The sequence below is a fragment of the Octopus bimaculoides genome, chromosome 1, assembly GCF_046866305.1.
Source record: "Octopus bimaculoides isolate indiv1 chromosome 1, ASM4686630v1, whole genome shotgun sequence".
Taxonomy (NCBI): domain Eukaryota; kingdom Metazoa; phylum Mollusca; class Cephalopoda; order Octopoda; family Octopodidae; genus Octopus; species Octopus bimaculoides.
In genome coordinates, this window is record NC_142928.1 from 79,530,306 (window position 1) to 79,550,284 (window position 19,979).

A 19,979-nucleotide genomic window follows, 5' to 3' on the forward strand; every position below is an offset into this window, starting at 1 on the left:
ATTTCCAGGGGTGATTCTCATGGCAGGTCTTCCAGGGACGTTTTTCCGCTTTCGAAGTGCCCATGCCACTTGAAACATTGTGAACAACCCATTACTTCATTGCCGTAAGCTTGCCGAAACATGCTCAAAGTCTCTGTAGCAGACTTCCCAAGTTTAACGCCAAATTTCACATTGACTTTTCATTCCAGCTTCCTGTCTGTGACAAAATTGCAAACTACAACATACATGCAATAACAAAAACACAGATTTCACAACTTGCGGAGTAAACACAGTGATGTCACTGCTAGCTTTCACTGCGCATGCAGTTGTGTGCTGCCATCTGTTGGTGTGCTACAGAACTAGTCTGGGAACTTTTTGATACCATGCCATAGACTGGCAGGGCATTTTACGCGTGAAAATAAAGAGACTGACACAAGTGAATTTGTAACCAAGTCACTGATTAAGCAAATGATAATATATATTCATGTACATACAAGTATTTATAAATGTATGCATGTGTATATTTGCATATCTGTATAGATGTATTATTAATTACAAAGGTGTGTGTGTGTGTGTTTTGAAGTGCACGACATAATTTGACTGTGACCACCAACACTAGTGGGTACTTTGCAACTGACACTCTGTTTAAAAGGAGAGAATTGGGGAAGTCTGCAATTAACTGCTGAAAGCATTTGACGCAAAAAAAAAGACACTTTTTTTTTTCTCAGTCTGATGACAAGGGGTGAAACAAATCTTTATGACTCAGAAGCAAAGATTCAGTTCATGGAATGGCACCAAACCGCTTCTCCAAAGCCTAAAAAGTTCAAGAGCTAGCAAATGGCACAGGAAGCCATGGCAAGTATCTTAAGATGACATGGGTGTCATTCTCCTTGATTTTTTGGAACATGGCTGCTTATCATGAACAACAAGCAGCACATTGAGACACTCGAAAAGCTTAGAGAGACCATTAGGGGGAAGAGATTCAACAAGGATTTGAAAATGATCTGCATTCACTTATAACAATGCACAACCATACACATCTTTGGCAGCAAATCAGACCATCTACAAATTGGGCTGGTCAGTGGTTCACCATACACCATACAACCTGGATCTGGTGCTCTCCAACCTCCATCTATTGGGTACAATGATGAAGGACAAACTTTCAGGACAATGATTTACTAACAGACAAGGTGAAAGAGATCATGAAGTAGGTACACCTGTCTATAATTGAATATTTTCAAATAGGGTTTGTGAGATGAGTTCAACACTGGCGAAAAGGCATTAGTTGTGATGGTGACTATGTTATAGTACCTGTAAAAGAAGAATTTCTCTACCATGTCAATTAATAAAAAGTAATGCCCATTTTTGCATTACTTTCAGTACAAGCCTCAGGTGCACATGTACATGTGATGTGCATGTGTCTGTGCGTGAATACACACACACACTCAACCACAGAGAAGGAATGTAGTGAGGGTGATTATGGATATGAACAATATGGGGAGGAAAAATACTACATTCAAAGACTATTTTAATCAGCATTGTTGATCATCATCATCATCGTTTAACGTCCACTTTCCATGCTAGCATGGGTTGGACAATTTGACTGAGGATTGGTGAACCAGATGGCTGAAAATTTCAATCAACTATTCAATCCAACTAGTTTTTAGATTTCAAAATCATCTTACACCAAGGACATGCTCTAATTTTCAAATCTAAAGAAACCATGCTGAATGATAAATATGGCAACATCTAGAGTCTTGATAGAGTTATTCTCTGATCAGTTATTTCTATAACATAGGTATGCTCAACAAAAATACAATATAAGAACCATAATAACATGCAACTTCAAATTCTTTTCTCAAATGCAATTTTCAAAAATAATGAGATTTTTTAAAATCTTAAAAACGAAATTTTCAGAAGTCTCAAAGTTTTAGGAAACTTAAATTTATTGAAGTAAACCACCAACCATTTGGTTAACTTTTGAAAGAGAAAATACGTTTAAAAAGAAATTAAATCACAGACTTTATTCCAACAAATCTTGAATACCCCAAAACAACAAGAACACAAAAACTTGGAATTCGTGCAATGTCACTCCAACAACTTGACTCCCATACAACATTGGTCAGATACTATACACAACCAATATCATATAAACTATGCATTGATAGTTGTTTTTGTTGCTTCTTTTTGATATCATCCATCAACTATAGTAAGGTGGATCAACAGACCGATTTCTTTTTCACCTCTTCAGACTCTAATAAATATGAAAATTCTCCTTCTTTGCATCACAAATGCAATGAAAACTTTGTCAAATTACTATCATTAGTACCAATTTGAACGGAATGAACAACTTGCAAAAAATATATCAGAAACCTAATAGAAAAAAAGTAAATTTTATTGATAAGATATTAACGTTTTCTGTCAATTTCTGTGTGCTACTAGCTATGAATTTATTCCACTTAGCAAACTTTTATACTTACAATTTTCCGACACAGACCAACACTAGTTCTTCTGGTTTCAATTGTTTCACTTTTAAACTAATAAAAACTCAAAGTCCATTTATTGATTAGCAAAAACAAAACAAAAATATATAATTTAGGCAACTAACTTTTCTGGAAAGGATAAAGTGGACGCATTTCAGTATTTTATTTCTGGTAAATATTTTTAATAGTAACAAAAATTAAAGTTAACTCCGACGGAAAGGCACGAAGCAGATAACTTAAAAGCACCTAGTCCAGCGCTCTAGATAGAGATTTGCCAAAGATGGCAAACATTACATTGATTACATTACTAAAGAAGGTATTGATAATAAATAGCGGTTCTTTTTAAAGGATACAGACTAAAAGACGAACTATCGCTTTGTAGGAAAATCAAGACAATTACCAAACATAACTTCTAATAAGCCCCAATTTTCGTGGAATGTCAATGAAAAAAACAGAGGAACTACTACACATCCTAACAAAGAACTTAGTTTGGTCTCGCATCTGTGGACATAACAGTATTGACTAGTTTATCCCCTAAACGTTATTAAACGATAGATCTTACTTTCTTTATTTCTCCTAATCCAGTCAGCATAGAGCAGAGAGAATTAATCGCCCAATGCGCAACCTACAGAATAAAAGAGGGAAAAAAAAACGAAAAGGTGTTGTTTGTATGATTAAATACATATTTTAATAGCAGAGGTGATTGGAAATGGTTGTTAGCTGCCGTGGTCAAAACACGTAGCTGATATGATAAAGCTGTAAAGTAATGTGGTCGATGCGTCCGGAGTGAAAAACTTCAGTTGATGGGGAAAGGGGATAGAAAAAAAAATGTCGAACGTGCGCGCATTTGTCAATGTGTACTTCTCTGTGTAGGCGGAGTGGCGGCACAATAGCATTGTCACACATAACTGACACCTGGCCATACATCGAATACATGCACATACACACACACATGTAGAGATAGCTGTTAAAATGCAATTGACTTGGCACACATCATTTACACAAAGTTCATAGATTAGGATGAAATGAATTACAAAACAAAAAGTACATGTATGTGCAGGAGTCGCCGCCAATGGAGAGATATAAGGGGGCAATAAGTTTATGTAAATAAGGCAGAGAGCAATGCCATTTATAAAGCTGGTTCTTGTCACAAAGAATGCTGACAGAGACTAGCGAATGCTGTAACTATTTCCTTTGTGGAATCCAAAAAGGAATCGATACATTCAGCCAGCTAAGGGGGCCAAAATAACCCACGTGCTCACTCTCAGAAAAGCATTTGTGTGTATAAACACTCAATCATTCGCAAACACACATTCCATTCCCATGATGAAATTAGATTTATTATTGAATATTCTTTTTTTTTTCCCGTTAATAAATTATCCTGATTGAAACAAGAAAAGTTACTCCTAAAATCGAAATGGAAGTTCAAACAATTAAAAAAAAAAGTTATATCGATAATGTCCCTCTTTCGCTAATTAACAATTTAAGCATATACTGAATAGGGAGTACATAAATTATAGGATGATATATAATCAATGTTATATACAGGTATAAAATATATGCTATTATATAAATAGATTTAATTGTATAATAAACTAGACACATGCATATGTATTATGCGTGTGCGATGTGTACAATAAAGTGAAAGAAGATATAATGGAATATAAAAATCTAAGTGACATCAATCCCAGCCATTGTTGCAACTGTTCCTGCTAACTTTTTGCAGTGTAAAAGAGGCTCAAGTTTTTTTAACGCCATGCATGCCATTTACCCTATCTGTCTATGGCTAAGCGTGACAATATCGTTGATATATATATTTATATATATATATATATATATATATATATATATATATATATATACACGCACACAATATTTTTGTATAGCCGAGCAAGTCATACTGTTGAATCCGTTGTAATGCCATATCCACTACAGTTATTTAAACCAGCTAGTTTTGCACATGTTACAGAAAATGGTAGAAATAATGCAGTCCAGTCTAGTTCATTAACATACGCGAACAAGTATAGTAATGATATTTAATAAAACAAATATGACTGGTCTCACTTTCCTATCCAGCTAACACCTACACAACTAAGTTGGTAATAAGCGGCATGATTACGAAGTCAGGGGGCACCATGAGAGGAGGGGGGAAGCATTCTTACATAAAAAGAAAATGCCCCCTGAAAACAATGTGGCCTGGAGGTACTTATTCACCATGCAATCTGTATCACAGGGGAAAAGAGCAAGAACCATGATGAAATAATAACGGACAAAGTAAATATTTATACTTGTTAAATTTAACGCGATCAATATCTAAAGGCAAGAAGAGGAAAGTCGATTATATCGGATATAAAATGCTGTACTCAACTGCCAACTTTGAAAAATAAAAAAGCAAAGAGATACGAGAAATCATTTAGAGTTGACCGTGCTTCGAAAAAAATTATTTACCCAGCCGTTTATCTATCTACATGCATGTCTTTCTATCAGTCATCTAACCTTGTGTATGAATATCTATCTATATCTATCTGTCATATATATATATATATATTATATATATATAATAATAATAATAATAATATTTGGGATAAAATCCAAAATTACAGGTAAAAACTCAATTAAAATCAATTTATTAAAAATTAAAATTAAATGAGTTCATAAACCTTGGTTCTTTTCCCTAATACTATAATATATATATATATATATATATATATATATATATATATATATATATATATATATATATATATATATATATAGATACAGACACGCACACAAACATACTACAAAATAAACCTCACTGATCGAGGAACATGGCAAAACTGTTCCATACCCTAAAATCTGTTTACTATTTTACTATAGTAGAAACTGGCCAGACAAATCGCCAAATCAATATGTAGTAAGAACTTATACCAATGCACACACTTCTCTCTCTGTACATATATATATATATATATATATATATATATATATATATATATATATATATATATATTTAGAGAGAGATGGGGTTATAATATGTATAGGTACATAAGATCCCATTGATCATTCGTATACATGCATGTGTGTTGCAATTTTCCGTATTGCCCCGCTACCTTATTTTCGTGCACTATCGCTTCGTCACCATTCCATTAGTTTATTTTAGCTGATGTGATCTCAGAAAGAAACAAACTCCCATCACACACACACAACACATGAGAAGACATAGTGAATGACCATGATGATGATAATTACTATCATCATTATTATCATTATGACGATGAGCTAAAGAAATAATAGTTATTATTACTATTATAATGATGATGACAATGGAACTTGGAACTACGACGAGGACAAGGTAAAGCAGATACAAATCAAAACTGTTTTTATGTTTTGCTTTGTGTTGTTGGCCGCTACCAAACACAAGCAACACATCAAAACAATAAAATCGAAACCGTGATTATTTCTTCATAACAGCTATCTTATGGCTTGTATGCGTGTGTTGGTGATTAAAATATTTCCTGTGATCGTTGTTATTTGGCTGTTCTGAGTTTTGCCTTAAGTTTCAGTGCCGTGATGGCCATAATGGTTAACACACCTCGTCTCCCATCTTCACACATGTCTGTTACCTATATATGCGTGTATGCATATTAAATAAATAAATAATGCTATACATACGAGTAAATTGTGCGCGCGGATATATATATATGTATGCGAATAGTATGACTATAAGTGAATTCATACATCCATACATGTTTATTATATAAATGTGATAGGGTGTATATGTACAAATACGCTTGTTGTATGCATGGAACTACATAAAATGTTTTCAGAGCTTGGAAAATGTCATCAAGTTGACCAAAACACAGACAGACATATATATATATTTGCAGAAATGAAGAGCCATGGAGAGAGGGGGGTAGCTAGTTACGAAGAAACAAACATCAACAACCAGATAAACACATTCGATTAAGAGCGAAAGGGTTAAATCGATTAAATAGGGAGATATCAATTAAGATTCAGAGTACGTGTCGTTAAGGTAGATAGATAGAGAGAGAAATAGATAGATAGGTAGAAAGATAGATAGATAGACACGCGTATATACATATATGCACATACAAGAATATATACTGACATATATGCATATACATACACACACACACACCTATACTTATATGTGTGTATATAGGTAGACAGCTATAGGATATGCATATTCTTTTATGAAAGTAATAGTTAAGATAAACGTGTGTCAAGGAGTGTCAGAGCAAGAAAGACAGGTACATACATGGATACAAAGAAAGAAACAACTTAAGTGAGAGAAGGAAAGAAGAGCAAAAAGTAAGCATGTATGTGCATACATATGTACACGTATATATGCATGCACACAGATATATATATATATATATATATATATACGCAGAGGGAAAGAGTAAGAAACAGAGTGTGAAGAAGTGAAGAGAGAAGGAAGGAAAAGACAAGAGACAGAAACCTGCAAAAGCGGGAGAAGAAAGATATATATAGAGAATGAGAGATAAAAAGCAGGTCCTTACCTCATAGATACAGCTTGCCGCCATAGCCTATAAAATACACCATAACAAGAGACAGGAGGAAGTATCGGGCTAAAAAAAAAGACCAACTTAAAGCTTTCCCCGAATGTTTCACTTCTTGTTCTCTTTTTTTATGGTTGTTGTTGTTCCTGTCGTCGTCGTCGTCATTATCATCGACGCTGTTATTATTAGCTTTGATTATTACTTGTCTATGATCCTTCTGTATCTGTGTCTTCTTTCATTTTCTTGATTTTTAAAAAAATTATTTTCACATATACGATTTATAATCAATATTTACGACTTTTTTCTTTTCTTTTTTTTCTGTTTGGGAAGGGGAATGTTTTGTTCAGCTATGTCTAAGTGTTTTCTTAAATCCTTACTTTTGCTTTCCTTACTAGAAGCGATCGCCAGCAATATATATATATATATATATATATATATATATATAACCACGTATAGTAAGAAGGAAGAAAACTTTAAAGTTTGATATATAATATATATCTAATTTATATGAGAGCGTGTGTGTAATAAAGTCGTCGATTCAAGGGGAGAAAAGTGTTGAGAGAGAACACATCGGGCAATATTAAATCCAGGAATTGATGAAGGAAAGAAGGAATGAGGTAAAGGAGAAGAGGAAGAAGTAAGAGAAGTAGGATGAGGCGAGCGAGACAAGGGGAAAGGGACGGAGTGAGTTAGCTTGAATCGCATACGCGCTTGCTTATATACGCGCGCTCGTTATACATACATTTATATAAAAGTATATACATATGTATGTATATATGAGAATGCGTGGGGAGAACGCGGACATTGTCACACATATGATCGATTTACATTAAGGGTCTTTCTTGATGTATTTATTTTATCAATATTAAGCAAGCACTCATTTTTGTGTGACGCGCGTCTATCAGTGTGTTCTTTCATTTATTCCATTCACATCTAAGAAAACATTATAGAAACATGAAACCCACACCAGACTTGTAATCGACTGGTGTGGGTTACTTTATTTTTAATGACACCGAGAAAGATAAAAAACAAAGTTGACCTCAGCGTGATTTGAACTTAGTACATAAAGGGACTCTAATTAATAATTGCTGACAGGCATTTTGTCTGACGCTCAGATGAATCTGTTTGTCCCCCCCCCCCCACCTTAATATAACTGTGTACGCATTCGCCGTTATATCATGTCCATAAAGATGATTTTTAAAAACCAGATCCACTCCTTCCATGCCATATTTCATGTTTTCTTTATAATTTCAATTGATTGATCTTACGGCAGTTATCTCTCATGTCCTGTTTTTAGATTTATACAGCCTTAGAAGGAATTTGTCAGCTATTTGCGAGACGCTTTATCTATTTGAACTTATTCTGCAGAACTCTGCCAGGTATTTTTTTTCAGCCGGTTGTTGACATTCATGAACAGTATATCTTATTTTTCTTATGTTTTACTTGTTCCAGTCATTAGACTGCGATCATGCGAATCGACACCAGTATTTTTTTTAAAGCCTGGTACTTATTCTATCGGTTCTTTGTTACCAAACCGCTAAGTTACCCGGACGTAAACACACTAACACCGGTTGTCAAGTGGTGTTGGGGACAAACAGACACAAAATCATGCATACACACACACACATACATGTATATAAGACGGACTTTCAGTTTCCATCTATAAAATCCACTCGCATATAGAGAGAGAGAGAGAGAGAGAGAGGTAGTAAACATAGGCTCGGGATCAGGGGTGCAAGCACACACCTTAAAATTGGTTGTGGGGCAATGAAAATGCTTTGAACATCTACATTCAAGACAAATGAGCAAAGATACGTTTTGGGGACTGATTTGAAGCATTACTTTTCCATTATTGGATTTATCAGATTTGATTGATGTAATAATGATATAATGATAACTATTATTATTATTATTATTATTATTATAAAATCCACTCGCAAGGCTATAGCAAAAGACACCCAAGGTGCCTTGCAGTGAGAGTGAACCCAGAACCATGTAGCTAGGAAGCAAACTTCTTACCTCGCAGCCACATCTGCAGATGTGGCTACACACACACACACACACACACACACATCTATAAAACATTAAGCCCTTTATGGATATGCAACCATTGGTCACTCTATGACCAGACATATACTTAACTGCATATATATATATATATATATATATAATGTTTTATAGATGTGAAATCATTGGTCACATTATAAATACATTACTGCTCTATTCTTTAGATTATGCTTCTTTTTCAAATATATGATATATAGATGATTACATATATATCATCATCATCATCATCATCGTCGTCGTTTAACGTCCGCTTTCCATGCTAGCATGGGTTGGACGATTTGACTGAGGACTGGTGAAACCAGATGGCTACACCAGGCTCCAATCTGATTTGGCAGAGTTACTACAGCTGGATGCCCTTCCTAACGCCAACCACTCAGAGAATGTAGAGGGTGCTTTTACGTGCCACCGGCACGAAGGCCAGTCAGGCGGTACTGGCAACGGCCACGCTCAAATTGGTGTATTTTATGTGCCACCCGCACAAGAGCCAGTCCAGGGGCACTGGCAACGATCTCGCTCGAAAGTCCTTAGACATGCCGCGGGCACACACATATATATATATATGTATGTATATATATATGAAATTTGCTGATACTACAGGTGTGGCTCTTGTAAGAAGTTTGCTTCCCAATCACATAGTTCTGAGTTCACTTCACTACATGGCAACTTGGGCAAGTGTCTTCTACCATAGCCTCGGGCCAACCAAATATTCATATATAAAGGAGGTGACCCCCAGCACAACTGCAGTCCAATGAATGAAACAAGTAAAAAATAAAGATATATATATATATTACATACACACACATATACATATCATATGTATATGTGTGTGTATGCATGTTAAAAGTAAAAGCCTGCCTTGGATACAACCGAAGCTTATCCTCATTTCTGTAGCATTTCAAATATGATTAAGAGTACAAGACTCGCACTCCACCTTGAACAGCACATCAGTCCATTGATGGATTAGTATTATTTGTAAATGGTACATGCTTTCAGTGAAATGAAGAGTCTTCGTCAAGGACACAATTGCATCACTCAGCCCATTAAGCTTCCCAGTAACCATGACCTAAAGATCATGAGCCTAGCACCCAAGCAACCAGTCCTTTCTCTCTCTCTCTCTCTATATATATATATATATATATAGAGAGAGAGAGAGAGAGAGAGAGAGGTAGTAAACATAGGCTCGGGATCAGGGGTGCAAGCACACACCTTAAAATTGGTTGTGGGGCAATGAAAATGCTTTGAACATCTACATTCAAGACAAATGAGCAAAGATACGTTTTGGGGACTGATTTGAAGCATTACTTTTCCATTATTGGATTTATCAGATTTGATTGATGTAATAATGATATAATGATAACTATTATTATTATTATTATTATTATTATTATTAAGGTAGTGAGCTGGCAGAATGGTTCACATGTTGGATGAAATACTTAGCAGTATTTCACCCATCACTACGTTCTTAGTTCAAATTCTGCTGAGGTCAACTTTGCCTTTCATCCTTTCAGGATTGATAAATTAAGTACTAGTGAAACACTGGGGTTGATGTATTTGACTAGTCTCCTCCCCACAAATTTGAGTCCTTGTGCCTCCAGTAGAAAGGATTATTATTATTATTATTATTATCATGCCTAAGATGGTAAGCTGGTATAATCTATAGCATGCATGGCAAAATGCTTAGTGGCATTTTGTCTTTCCTTGCGTTCTGGGTTCAAATTTTGCTGAGGTTGACTTTGCCTTTCATCCTTTCAGTGTCAATAAAATAAGTACCAGTCGAACACTGGGGTTGATGTAATCAACTGAGCTCCATCTCAAAACTTGCTGGCCTTGGACCAAAATTTGAAACTATCCTTATTATTATACCTGTGTTTGTTTTGATATTAAAATTGAAAAAATTGACCTTGTTTCTAAAACATTTTGGACATGGGTTTGACCCCATTAGGCAAATTTTATTACTGCATTTATGATAGTAAGGTAGATAAACATCATTAGGCTTGGAACACAAAATTCAAATTACAAAATAAAGAAAAAACTAAACAAAAGAGAAGAATTATGAAAAGTTTCACTTTAATATCTGTTTCAAGATGGCCATAACTTACATAATAACCATATTCACAATATGTACATTATGTCATGGGTATGCATCCCACGACAAGTGGAGGCGCAATGGCCCAGTGGTTAGGGCAGCAGACTCGCGGTTTCCATTCCCAGACCGGGAGTTGTGAGTGTTTATTGAGCGAAAACACCTAAAGTTCCACAAGGCTCCGGTAGGGGATGGTGGTGAACCCTGCTGTACTCTTTCACCACAACTTTCACTCACTCTTTCTTCCTGTTTCTGTTGTACCTGTAATTCAAAGGGTCAGCCTTGTCACACTCTGTGTCACGCTGAATCTCCCCGAGAACTACATTAAGGGTACACGTGTCTGTGGAGTGCTCAGCCACTTGCACGTTAATTTCACGAACAGGCTGTTCCGTTGATCGGATCAACTGGAACCCTCGTCATCATAACCGACAGAGTGCATCACACGACATGTCTCGATGAAATTGTTAAAGTAAGTTAGGTGTCCCGCTTCAAGAGTAGTTGGTAGAAAGTTACATCAGGGTTTCGAATGCCAACAGTTTCATGCATGGCAGTTATTAGACTTACAGTTTGGCAAGTACTATGGGTGAAACACTTGGTCTGTGAATTACTCTTGTAACTTACTGCTAATTAAATATAATATATAAGCCCTACACATTTTTTTTCTCTCTTCGTTTTTTCATCCTCTCTGCATTTTTTTCCCTCTCATCCCTTTCTGTCAAAGAGCATAAGCTCAAAATGTCAAAAAAACTTTTCCATTCTTCCTGAGTGTCAAACTAATACACCTGCCTATATACAAGGAGGAGCTAAAAAGGGGATCACAAAAAGCCTTATTGGAAGCCCAACTTTCTGAGTTCTTTTACAGGGCTTAGAAGATCTGAAGGACCACTGCAATAAGTGTGTGAATCTGAGAGAGGAATATGCTCAATAAAGTCATAATGAACCGATCCTCCTGTATTTTCTTTTACCCAAAGCCAGGAACTTTTCAGCACCCCCTCATATATATTATCATCATCATCATCATCATAATCATGAACATGCTGGCATGACCTGGATGGTTCCACAGGAACAGCATATGAGAAGACTGCACCAATCCCTACTTTCTGCTTTGGTATGGTTTCCACAGCTGAATGTCCTTCCTAACAGTCAAAACTTTGCTATGTATGTATGTATGTATATAAAGAGCATCATCACTCATCATCATTTTAACATTCACATTTTCATACTACATATATTTCCATATACATATCAATCAAACAATACTGTGTTATAGATACATTATAGCTGATCTTATTAATCAGTTTCACACCAGGTATTATATAACTGGATATTATATAACAGGGTGGCTATCTAACAAACATGCTCTTCATCTCATGCTAAACTGATCAGTAAGATTGGCTGTAATGGATCTATAATATTGTATAATTGATTAATATACAGTATTAACAAATATGTTAAAATATGAGTACCTTTTTTTCAAACCTATGGATTCTTTGCTGATTATATCTGTAGATAGGTATGTATGTATGTATGCATATTTGTATGTATGTATGTATGTTGTTACCTTTTACTTGTTTCAGCTATTGGACTGCACCCGTGCTGCAACACTGCCTTAAAGAGTTACGTCAAACAAATCAACCCTTCAACTCCAGGAATTAGATAGTTTTTTTAAAGTTTTGCACTGATTGTGTCAGTCTATTTGATTGAACTGTTAAGTTAAGGGTATGGAAACAAACCATCTTAAGTTGACAGCACTAGGGGACAAACACAAAGACACACTCATACATCACCCATACACACACATGCATACACATCCACACACACCAGTATATTTATACACACATTATATATGTATGTGTGAGTGTGTGTATACATATATATATTCATATACTTACATATATATAGATAGATTTATAGTATATGTATATATTTATATATATATCTCCACAGAGCGAACGTATGTATATATGTATATATATATATATACGCATACATATATATATATATATATATATATATTGTTGTACTTGGGGATGGTCATATTGCCAGTTTAGCCAATAAAAACACACGCACTGTATATTTGGTGTTAATTTTTTTTTTTTTTTTTTTCAGCTTTATATTACATTAATCTTAATCTTAATCTTATTTCGGCCAGAGTTCTTTCGTCACACTTCTGTGACCTCATCAGTGGTCCTTTGTTTCCTTCTTTCTTATGTGTGTCTCACCTTGCTAACTATCAGCCATTTTGTCTGATAGTTAGCAAGGTGAGACACACATAAGAAAGAAGGAAACAAAGGACCACTGATGAGGTCACAGAAGTGTGACGAAAGAACTCTGGCCGAAATAAGATTAAGATTAAGATTAATGTAATATAAAGCTGAAAAAAAAAAAAAAAAAAATTAACACCAAATATACAGTGCGTGTGTTTTTATTGGCTAAACTGGCAATATGACCATCCCCAAGTACAACAACATCTGTTTCAACACACGATTTCACATAAAAAATCTTGCAAAACAAATATATATATATATATATATATATATACACACACACACACACATATATATATATATATATATATATATATATATATATACTATAATGATGCTGATATATATATGCTGGTCCTCATGGAGGTAATGACCGAGACCTTTGGCATTATGTTGTGCTTGAGAAGACCCATCAAGCTGAGCAAAATCGCAGTCATGGAAGATACTGGTATCATGCAAATGGCACCCATGCCAGTGGCGTGTAAAAGCACCCATTACACTCTTGGAGTGGTTAGTGGTATGAAAGGCATCCATCCATAGAAAACCATGCCAAATCAGATTGGACGCAGCCTTCCAGTATGCCAGCCTCAGTCAAACCATCTATCCCATGCCACCATTGACAATGGGCATTAAATGATGATGATGATGATGATTATCTATATATATAAAATGGAATTGCTGTCTGTTTGTCCGTCAAAATGAAAGTAAAGACAGCAAATCTGGAGTAGTTTCACCTTGGTTCAGATTTGAAACTGAATCTTTCAATTCTCCTTGTGCGTATTCAAACGTTAAAAGGAACCATGACAAATGGGTGTTCCACTTGACCTGTGACCTTTTCAGCACCATCGCGAGTTCACTCACATTATGAGTGACCTGGATTCGATAAAACTATTGTTCTATATGACAGTGTCTGTTTGCTTGCTTGTCCATCAAAATGAATTTAAAAACTGCAAAAACTGTAGGGGTTGTCTCACCCTGGTTCAAATTCAAAACTCAATCTTTAAACTCTCCTTGGGCATACAGCCTATTCAAATGTCAAAAGGAACCATGACAAATGGGTGTTCCACTTCACCTGTGGCATTTTCAGTGCCATCACACAGTCACCTGGATTTGGTAAATCTATTGTTATATATGATGTAGCTATTTTTCTAGCTTGTCGGTTCAGAAATAGATATACAAACTCCTTTGAGATAGGCAGAGAGAATCCGATAGTGAAGCAAGATGCACGACACACACAGACAGAACTTGACAGGGAAACAAAAACCATTGACACACCCACAAAAAGAAAATTCACATCAACAACATGCATTCCAACTTACAGATCTGCTTCACTTTAACTGCCAACTGCTCCAGTTAAACTTCTCTATCACACAACACCTTGCTTTGCATTCCTGAAATATAGCATCAGAAATTCAGCACTGACACTGACAGGAGACAGCATTTGTAACTTCATTTGACTATTACATACTCATATTCTTTATTAAAAAAACGTCTCCTAAAAAAAGAGTGTCAAAAAATGAACACCAAAGAAACACACAACATGCAGCAGAAAAGGAAGATGACAGGCATGCACAGCTTGCAGAGGATCAACAAAGAAAAAAAAAACTTGACATGCATCTGAAACTGAACATCAAAGAAGTGCACAACTTGTAGATAGACAACAAAGAATGGCAGCTTGATGTGCAGCAGAAAATGAAGATCGAAGGAATGCACAAACATGCAGCAGAAAATGGAAATGATAGATGTGCACAGCTTGCAGATGATTGACGAAGAAAGAAAGCATAACGCACATCTGAAACCAAACATCAAAGAAATGCATGACTTGCAGATAGCCAATAAAGAATGACAGCTCAACATGCAGTAGAAAACAATGACAAAAGAAATGCATGACTTGCAGTTGGTTGTCTTCGAAGAGCATCACATCATATGCAAGAAACACCACAAGAAACTGCCAATAGACATGAAAATGACCAGATCAGGCACAACGAAGGTAGGTCATGTCAGCAATGGTATCTTGCTGCTTTCAATTACAACCCCAATCATTGCTATGAATCTGAAGTTGGCTCAATGTTATTACTCACCTGGGTTATGTTGCTGGAGGAGGAAAATTATGCTACCTTTCTTTCCTGACCCTCTTGAAGAACTGAAAAAGTTTCTTCATGGAACATTTTCGAAGCATTTTCTACAAAAAATGCAATGCTATTATAATGCTATCTAAATGACTTCATTTGGAGCAAATATTGTGGATGAGGGAGGATTCATATCCACATTTAAAATCCAAGGGCAAGTATATCATTGAATTGGTAGTATTTTACCACTAGAAAATGAAGACCATAAAGTTTATTTCATCAACAATATACAAAAACAAACTGAAACAAGGTATAATCTTAATGAAGGGCTTCACTTTGACATAATACAACAAATGCTTCATAACAATAATAATTATATCAGGAGTTTCGAATGTATCCTTGATAATACACAATGCAGAAATTTTCAATTGGTGATCAATTCTGATGTAAGGCCCCCAACTGAGCATTCATGGCATTTCAATGCACCAGAAACTAATGGGGTTGTTATAATTTTAGCAGGTGAACAAACTGGAAAATGGGATATAATTATAAAGTGTAGAGATTGTTCCATTCAACAGGTAAGTGATACACATCGCTCCTATGATGCTCTATGATGCTCTGCTTTTTCCATATGGAACAGATGGATATCACTTTGGTATTTCTCAGGCAGGAAGAAATTCTAGAAAAACTGTATTGTGTATGGATTCTTATGCATTTCATCTTATTCTTAGACCCTTCGGTTTTAATTTATTGCATTGAAGTAGGGATTTATTTCAACAATTTGTTGTTGACATGTATGCCAAGATTGAATCAGAAAGACTCACCTATGTAAGAACACACCAAAAAAGCTTTGGGTTGCTTCATACATTCACTTACAGGGCAGCATAAATAATGATGGGTATGGAAATAATCTATGGCAATAGTGCATCCTTCCATCAAGCTTCACAGGTGGACCCCGCTATATGCATGAAAGAACATAAGATGGCATGACATATGTATGAAAATATATTAGACCAGATTAATTTATAACTTTTACATGTAACCCAAAATGGCCTGAAATATATGGCATTTTTCTTGATCAATGAGCATATCATAGACATTATCTCATAGCATAGGTTTTTCACTTAAAATTAAATAAGACGATGCACCTCTTTTCAAAATCGTATATCTTTGAGGAAGTTCACTGTTCCATGTATACAGTGGAATGGCAGAAAAGGGAATTACCTCATGCCCATATTTTACTTTGGCTATGCACAAAAATTAACTCAAATCAAATTGATTCTATAATTTCAGCTGAAATCCCTGATTCTGTCATTGATCGGACACTCTATGTCACTGTGATATCTCATATTATTCATGACCTTTGTGGTGTTCAAAGCCCTCAGTCACCATGCATGAAGGAAGGAAAATGCACAAAAAATTATCTAAATAATTTTATTTATCACGCTCAATTTGGTTATAATGGATATCCCATGTACAGAAGAAGGAAAGCATAAGATGGATGAGAGCGAGCCAAAGTTGGAAATCGTGAAGTAGACAATCGATGGATAGTTTCTTATTGCCCATTTCTGTCTTTCAATGCTTATATCAAAGATTTTCAATGCTTATATCAATGCAGAGTACTATAACTCCATGAAGAGCATAAAGTATGTATGCAAAAACATAAATATAGATAGTGATGCTGCTTCTTTCGCCATTCAGGAAAACACTAACAACGAAGTTAAACAATACCAATTAGGAAGATATATAAGCAGTAATGAGGCCTTCTGGCAGATATTTGGATTCCCAATCCATGAAAGGCACCCAGCCATTCAACAACTTTCTGTGCATTTAGAAAATGGTCAAAGGGTTTACTTCACTGCTGAGACAACTGCAAATCAAGTTTCAAATCCAAAGGATACCACTTTAACAGCCTTCTTCAATCTTTGTTGGGGGAACAATTTTGCAAAAATGCTGCTATATCATGAGGTTCCTTCTTATTAAACATGGAGTAATAAATGTAATAGGTGCAAAATCGGTACAAAGGTTCAAGGTCATTCTGAGATTAAGTTTGGTACAACAATTGGTAGACTATATACTGTACATCCTAATGAAAATGAATGCTTTCACCTCAGAATGCTTCTTCATGTAAAAAGAGGACCAACTTCATGGGAAAGTTTGAAAGAAGTTGATGGTGAGATTTGCAGAATATATCGAGAAGCATGTTTGAAGTTAGATTTGCTTGCAAATGATCAGTAGTGGGAAGCAACATTGGAAGAAGCTTTAATATCAAAAACACCAAAGAGTTTAAGAAGTCTTTTTGCTATTATTCTCAAAAATTGTGAAGTAAGTAATCCTGTTGAACTGTGGAATAAGTTCAGAAATGATCTTGCTGAAGATTTCAAACACCAAGTTCAGTTGAGTAATCCTGAGCAAGATATTGGTTTCACTGATGCTATATACAATACGGCTTTGATTGAAATAGATCAAATTATTTCGATAGGAGGTGAACCTATAGAAAATTTAGGTCTCCCACTAACTAATAGAGGGGATCTTAGCAGTTTCTCCACTGAAATAATAAGGGAAATTTCCTATGATATGGAGAAACTAGCCATATACATAAATGATAATCTTCCCAAGCTTCTGCCTGATCAACATCGTGCATATTCCACTGTCATAGAAAGAATTAACAATAGCATAGGAGGACTTTATTTTTTAGATGCTCCAGGAGGTACTGGGAAAACATTAGTAATTAAACTTCTCCTGGCTAAAGTTTGTCAAGAAAATAAAATAGCTTTAGCTACTGCTACCGCTGGGATTGCCGCAACATTAGATCAGACTGCCCATTCAAGTTACCTTTAGATTTATCTAACAAAGAAAATCCAGTTTGTAATATATCTAAAAATTCTGGAATGGGTGAACTAATACAAAAATGTCACTTAATTGTCTGGGATGAATGTACCATGTCCCACAAAAAAGCTTTTGAAGCTGTGGACAGAACATTACAAGACATTAGAAATTGTAATTCCATGATGGAAAATGTCACAGTATTATTGCCAGCAGACTTCCGACAAACTCTACCAGTTGTTCCAAGAGGAACAAAAGTGGATGAGCACAATGCTTTAATAAGGTCTTCTGCACCATGTGAAAACACTTCAACTTTTGAACTATTTGCAGAGCAGCTTTTGAAACTCGCTGCAATTGATGAAGAACAGTTTCTTACATTCAATCCAATATGTAATTCAGCTGATTCTACCAATGATTTGGTGGCTGAAATCTTACTGAATCTTCTTCATAATTACAACAATACAAATTGGATCAGTGAACAAGCTATTCTGGTTCCAAAAAATGTTGCTGTAAATAACATTAATAATATGCTACTGAATAAACTTGCAGGAGAAGTCTGCACTTATAACTCAATTGACAGTGCTGTTGATGATCAGGATAGTGTTAATTACTCCATCGAGTTTTTGAACTCACTAGAATCATCAGGTTCAACTCCTTATTGTTTTCAGCTGTAGAAAGGGTCTTCTATTATGTTATTGCGTAATTTGTCTCAACCAAAATTATGCAATGGTACAAGACTAATTGTGAACAAACTTATGCATTGAGGCAAATATTCTCACTGATTGTGATAAAGGTGAGACCGTCTTCATTCCTCACATACCAATTATACTATCTAATGTCCCGTTCCAAATTAAGTGGTTACAGTTCCCTATCCGAGTTTCTTTTGCCGTGAGCATTAATAAAAGTCAGGGCCAAAAATTTAAAGTTGCTAGATTGCAACTTGAAGAACCATACTTTTCACATGGCCAAATCTTTTTGCTTATTCACCCTGAAATAAAACAAAAAAACATTGCTTATAAAGATATATTCACTTCTAATGCAACATGAATACTTCAGTACCTTAATTTGCCATTACTATCATCACATTCAAGAACAATTAAATTATCTATTTAAATGAAGTGTATCATATGATTGCCAGTAATGTATTGATAAATAAAATAACACATACAACTCACTTATTATTGTCATATAATAAAGAAACAGAAGTTCATGTATGAAATTGATCTTTTTCTTCTACTTCAATTATTACGTGATTTTCTCTTATAAAAATACACACATATAGGAGGAGTAAATTATATATATAATAATACTTTGAATGTGGCTCCCAAAAAAGGGTAAAAGGGATTACCTGATCAACAACAGGTATTACTACTAGTAAATATATACATGACTCTTATCAATATTATTTTTTTTTAAATATATAAATATGCATTTACGTATGACTTTTTGGATGTATGGACATTTTTGTGTAAAAATGTATTTATTAAAACATAGGTTTGTTTATATATTCAAATATGAGTGTACTTGTGAATAAGTATGGGAGCATATTTGTGTAGATGTATTTCTTATTTTTATTTTAAAAAAAATATAAGTAAACATTTAGATGTTTGTGTATGTGTAAATATAAATGTGTGTATATGATTGTGTATACAAGTTTATGTGAGTGTGCATGTCCACAT

At 35.0% G+C, this 19,979-nt stretch overlaps 2 protein-coding genes across 6 annotated transcripts in view; one reads left to right on the forward strand and one right to left on the reverse strand.

Moving 5' to 3' along the window:
- LOC106883562 (chromodomain Y-like protein 2) overlaps positions 1-7,540 on the reverse strand; it is a 188,767-nt gene extending 181,227 nt beyond the window's left edge. Inside the window, exons 1-2 of one of the 5 annotated variants that reach the window (XM_089352556.1) lie at positions 6,989-7,119; positions 3,025-3,087 (exon numbers count right to left, since the gene is read on the reverse strand). Coding sequence is in view for 1 of the 5 variants with exons in the window: in XM_052967610.2 (XP_052823570.1) it covers positions 6,989-7,012 (24 nt within the window). In the remaining 4 variants the exon portion in view is untranslated. Of the gene's footprint in view, positions 1-3,024; positions 3,088-6,988 lie in introns of all 5 variants that reach the window. The other 4 variants (XM_052967610.2, XM_052967614.2, XM_052967606.2 and 1 more) reach the window with 4 other exon arrangements.
- A 10,825-nt stretch (positions 7,541-18,365) lies between these two features.
- LOC106867766 (uncharacterized) lies at positions 18,366-18,974 on the forward strand. The gene has a single exon (XM_014912745.1). It carries the CDS (start codon positions 18,366-18,368, stop codon positions 18,972-18,974), a length of 609 nt encoding a protein of 202 aa, XP_014768231.1.
- The last annotated feature ends 1,005 nt before the right edge of the window (positions 18,975-19,979 follow it).